We start from the raw sequence: 5,659 nt of genomic DNA, 5'->3' as shown, positions 1-5,659 counted from the left end.
AAACATACTGATTCAAATGGATACATACACCCTGATGTTTATAGCAGCATTATCTACAATAGCCAAATTATGGAAAGAGTCCATGTGTCCATCACCTGATGAGTGAATAAAGAATAAATGGTATACTGGTATACACACACACACACACATACACACACACACACACACACACACACACACACACACACAAAAGAGTATTACTTTGTCACAAAAAGAATGAAACCTTGCCATTTTCAATGATGTGGATGAAGCTATAGAACATTATGTTAAGGAAAATAAGTCAGTCAGAAAAAGAAAAACACCTCATGGTTTCACTCATATGTGGAATTAGGAAGCACAACAAAGGATCATAGGAGAAAAAAGAGAAAGGCAAACCAAAAAACAGACTTTTAAGTATAAAGAAATAAACAATGGTTACCATAGGGGAGGTAGGTGGAGGGATGGGTAAAATAGTTGATGACATTTAGGTATGCACTTGTGATGAGCACTGGGTGTTATATGGAAGTGTTGAATCACTCTATTTTACACCTGAACCCAATATTATGCTGTATGTTAACTAGCTGGAATTTAAGTAAAAACTAAAAAAAAAAAAAAAAATAAGGTAGCTAACCTCTAGTGCTTGCTTAATTCAAATCTGCAAATCCCAACTGTTTAGTAACAAATGGGATTAGAGTTGGTTGAGTGACTGCTAATTCTAGAAATGGCCCCTAGCTGAGAGTGTACAACATAAGTGCTGACTGATCAACTGCATGAGTCTAATAGTTGTAAGAATTGGAGTTGGGGAAACAATAGCATAGGCTGAAAAGCATTTCTTAGCTCAGTAAGGCATAAAAGGCAAACATATACTTAACTGAGTTTGTTGTTGAAAGAGGTTTTTACCCCTATACCAACAACTCAACTTCTGGGTATATATCCAAAGGAAATAAAAACAGGATTTTGAAGAGATACACACACTCCCATCTTTATCACAGCATTGTTACAGTAGTTGAGGTATGGAAAAAAACAAAACATATCAAAGCAAAACTAAATGCCCATGAACCAATAAATAGACAAAGAAAATGTGGTGTGTGTGTGTATGTCTGCATATATATGTATATTACATGATATAGTTATATACTAATGATTGGATATTATTCAGTGATGAGGAAAAATGACATCCTGCCATTTACAGTAACATGGATGGACCTTGAGTACATTATGCCAAGTGAGATAAATTAGAGAAATATGACTGCTATATGATATCACTTGTATGTAAAATCTTAAAAATTCACTCATACAGGGAGTAAAATGGTAGTTACTAGGGAATAGAGGGTGGAGGAGATAGAACAGATGTGATTTAAGGGCACAAACTTTCAGTTAGGAATAAATAAGCCCTAGAGATATAATGTCCAGTATAGTGAATATAGACAACAATATTGTTTTCTAATACAACTTTCTAAGAGACTAGAACTTAATTATTCTAATAAAAATAAAGTATAATCATGTAATTGATATAGGTGGTAGTTATTAGTACAATAGCAATCATATTATAAATTTATAAATATATTGAATTATCATTTATAAATATATACCTTAAATTTACACAATGTTGTACATCAAATATAGTTTAATATTTATTTCACAGATGACAATTTATTATAATCTATTGGTAGCACACAGATAGATATTAATAAAACCAGAACTATGTTTCCATAGAAGTAGGAGAGGATATATAGCTATTCAATGGGAACTGTGTACATTTAATCATCATCATCATTTTTTAGATGTTTGATTGTCTTGCACCACTTGATTTCTTTCTTCAGAGGCTCAATTTCCTTTATATGACTGGTGATCTCCTCTTCATGGTGTTTTTTCAAAGCTGTCAGTTGTTCTTTAGGGGAGTATCCTTCCTCTTCAGCTTGCTCCCTCTTTCTGAAGGCCCCACCTGCCTTCCAGACCAAGCCCATGTGGGAGTCTTACCATTTGAAGCTGAAGCCTCAGGTTTACATGGCCCTAATGCCCCACATGCCCAGCCGCACCTGGGCAGCCAAAGTTGTGACAGCCATTGTTGTTGTAGCAGGACTTCTTCAGTTAGTTTAATATTTTTTTTTAAATGAAAGAAGTTCTTTTAGTAGCTAATAATGGGAAACAGGAAATAGGTAATAACAAATAATTGTTTCTATGTAGGCATTATTTTTCTCTGCATTAAACTCCTTAAAATTTCATTGGCTATGCCTACCATGGACCTATCCTGGAACCATTTAAGCAAACAATAAAAATAAAATGATAATTTGGAGTATAAATGATTAAATGAATTGTGGCCTACTCTTCAGCCTGGTCAAAGTTTGGTGGTTCCCACTCAAGGCTGATTGGGGTAGGAGTGATCTTGTTTCTCTGGCTGTGTGGGAAATCATACAGTTAGTGACTTCTATTCACTTAACTTGTCTTGACCCTCTTTGTGTACCTGACTTTTTTTTTCTTATTAAACCCACAAAATCCAGGTAGGCTTAGTAAATAGAATGAAATCATCATCATGCTCCCTAGAGTGAGCGTGGAGAAATATTTAGAATGGGGTAGTTATATTTTATGATCTCATGTCCTCACCCCACTTTAGAATGGATAAGATACATATGGAATGGTATTTGGGACAGCATTGATTATAGGGACCACTGGTAGGTATACTTGGGAAGTGGCTTGTTTGTTCTAATTGTACTTGGGTCAAGAGATTCAAGTTAGGTAAATCAATCACAAAGTTTTAACATATGGCCTATAATAGATTCAAATTAGGGACAACTTTTTGGTAATATATAGGGTATAGTGAGGATGAGAAACAGACAGGTAATGACAGAACTGTGGCCTAGAGGAAAGGAGCCATATTTGGACGTGGAAGTTAGGAAAAATGCTCAGTGATCATGTGCACTTGAGAGGGTCTTCATGGGAATGGGGTGGTAAGATAATAGCAAAACAGGATTCTCTTAAACCCAAGTTGTGACTTCTTGTGAGACCATACTTATTACTGAGGTTCTCATTTTTTTAAAGATTATATTTATTTATTTGATAGAGAGAGAGAGAGAGAGAGAGCATAAGCAGGGGGAGTGGCAGGCAGAGGGAGAGGGAGAAGCAGGCTCAGGGATCCTGATGGGAGACATAATCCCAGGACCCTGAGATCATGACCTGAGCTGAAGGAAGATGCTTAACCAACTGAACTACCCAGGCACCACAAGGTTGTCATTTTTGTGAAGACTTAAAATCTGTTGGAACTTAAAGAAAACAAATTTTAAAAGAAAAGACACGCCTTCTGAGTATCTAGAAATTTTTTGTATATTGCCTAAGTACAAAAGTAGAACAGTGAAAAACGGGTAGGATTAAATCTAAATACATATGCAAAACAAGGAGTAATTAGTGTCACTCCAAAAATGGAAATGACTACACACTTGTGAACTAACTGCAAATAGAAATGCTTAAGCAAAGACCACAAATAGTCATCAGGGATCCTATAAGTTGATTTAATGGTTGGACAAATACCTTACATATCCTTCTAACTCTAAGACAATGTGATTCTTAGGAAGTACAGCTGATAAAAATAATAAAATTCTGGATCCACTAAAGTAGTATGCAGTAACCACTAAATGGTTTCCATGTTTCCATGTCTTATAGTCCATTCTCAGTCCTCTATATATTTGTTTTTTCAACATCAATGGGAAAAGGTAATCACTGTCTACTTCCTGAAATACTATCTTTACCTGACTTCTGGGAAACTACTCTCTCCTGAGTTTCCTCTTCCTATTTTTTAAAATATTTCATTTATTTATCTGACTGGGGGCAAGATAGCACAAGAAGGGGGAGTGGCAGAGAGAGAGGGAGCAGCAGATTGACCCCTGGTTGGGGAGTCCAATGTAGGGCTCAATCCCAGGACCCTGGGATCATGACCTGAGTCAAAGACAGATGCTTAATAAACTAAGCCACATAGGCACCCCTCTTCTTACTTTTCTTATTGCCTCCTCCCAGGATCCCTCTCTGGATCCTCTTCATCTTTCCAACTTCTAAGTATTGGAGTACCACAGTCTTAAATCTTTGTCTTCTCTTTTCTATTTATAGTCACTTACTCAGTGATATCCAGAATCAATGCATTGAATATAATTTATATTCTGATGTCTCCTAGATTTATATTTCTTGCCAGACTTTGATCTGATTTTCTGATTCATATACCCAGTTACTTTCTGAGTATTTACAATGCATATCTTAGACATCCCAAAATAACATATCCTTCCACTATAACTAATATGGATCATACATACTTTTTTGTATTCATCATACTAATTGCCACTGACCAACCTGGATATCATACATAAAACAAACCTAAGAAGATTGTGAATGGTGGACAAAAGAAGTCAAATCTGCTAGCAGCCTCAGGACTTGAGGAAATCATATGATGATGAGTTCCCAGTTTTTTTCTTAGTTTCATGTAGCCTAAAATTGGAGTTGTAGGAGCCAGTAACATGGAAAAACCAACAGGAGCAGACAAAAAAAAAAAAAAAAAAAAAAAAAGCAAGCAAATGCTTTCTTTCTCCAGCCAAATGGCCATTAAAATGACAGCCTAACAAGATAGAAAATATTTAGAAAATATCCACACTGCTCCAGCCAAGTGCTATGGAAAAAAATTTCTGTGGCCTTGTCCCTATCTACTCAAGTAAAGGCCAAGTGAAATACCTAGACATATGCTCTCAGGAGGTTATAAGGAGCCATAAAATACTAGTGGAGTAGGAGAAGGGATGTACCTAAAAGTACCATGAATCTCTATGGATACATGCTCAATCACTCATGCTCTCTGTGGTTCAAGTTCCATGCCCTAATTTGAGATTCAATAATACATTTCCTTATAGAGAAGGGGCAAGATAGCAGATAAGTAGGAGACCCTGTTTCAACTGGTCCCCTGAAGTAAGATAAATATCTACCAGAACACTCTGAACACCCATGAAATCAGCCTGAGATGTAAGATTATACACTTCTGGATCTCTATGGGGGCAGGAGATCATCAGTGGAAAGAGGCACCTTCACCGGATTGTGGTCGATATACTCAGCTATGTATTCCCTCAACAACCTCTCACCGAAATGACTAGGAGGAGGAACACCCAACACAGGAAAAATTCAGAGACTGTGACATCTGCCACAGAACTACTGGATATGAACATCAACAATATGGTGGAAATGGAATTCAGAGTAAAAATTGTCCAGGCAATGGCTAGGTTGGAGAAGACCATTAGTGACAACATATAATCTCTAAATGTAGAAATGAGAGCTGATCTAGCAGAAGTTAAAAATACTATCAAGGAGATCCACTTTAATCTAAATACTCTAACGGCTAGGGTAACCAAAGCAGAAGACAGAATTCGTGATCTAGAAGACAAACTGATAGAAAAGCAGGATCAGGAGGAGGCGTGGAACAAACAACTAGAAGCCATGAAAGCAGAATTAGGAAAATAAATGATGCCATGAAACGTTCCAATGTCAGAATTACTGGGATCCCTGAGGGGGTGGAGAAAGAGAGAAGACTAGAAGATATAATTGATTAAATACTGGATGAAAATTCCCCTAGTCTGGGGAATGGAACAAGTGTTCACGTCCTAGAGGCAGAGAGGACACCCCCCAAAATCAACGAGTCTAGAAAGACACACAGACA

General features: G+C 36.8%; 1 protein-coding gene across 1 annotated transcript; it reads right to left on the bottom strand.

The window, feature by feature from the left end:
• Positions 1–1,739: 1,739 nt before the first annotated feature.
• Positions 1,740–2,045, bottom strand: LOC111160900 (ATPase inhibitor, mitochondrial-like). The gene is given in 1 exon segment (XM_022524294.1): positions 1,740–2,045. A coding segment is annotated over 1 exon segment (306 nt).
• Positions 2,046–5,659: the final 3,614 nt, after the last annotated feature.

The sequence above is a fragment of the Enhydra lutris genome, unplaced genomic scaffold, assembly GCF_002288905.1.
Source record: "Enhydra lutris kenyoni isolate GAN:26980312 unplaced genomic scaffold, ASM228890v2 scaffoldscaffold79, whole genome shotgun sequence".
NCBI lineage: Eukaryota > Metazoa > Chordata > Mammalia > Carnivora > Mustelidae > Enhydra > Enhydra lutris.
Note: the sequence above shows the minus strand (reverse complement) of the source record. Positions and strands in the feature narration are given on the sequence as shown.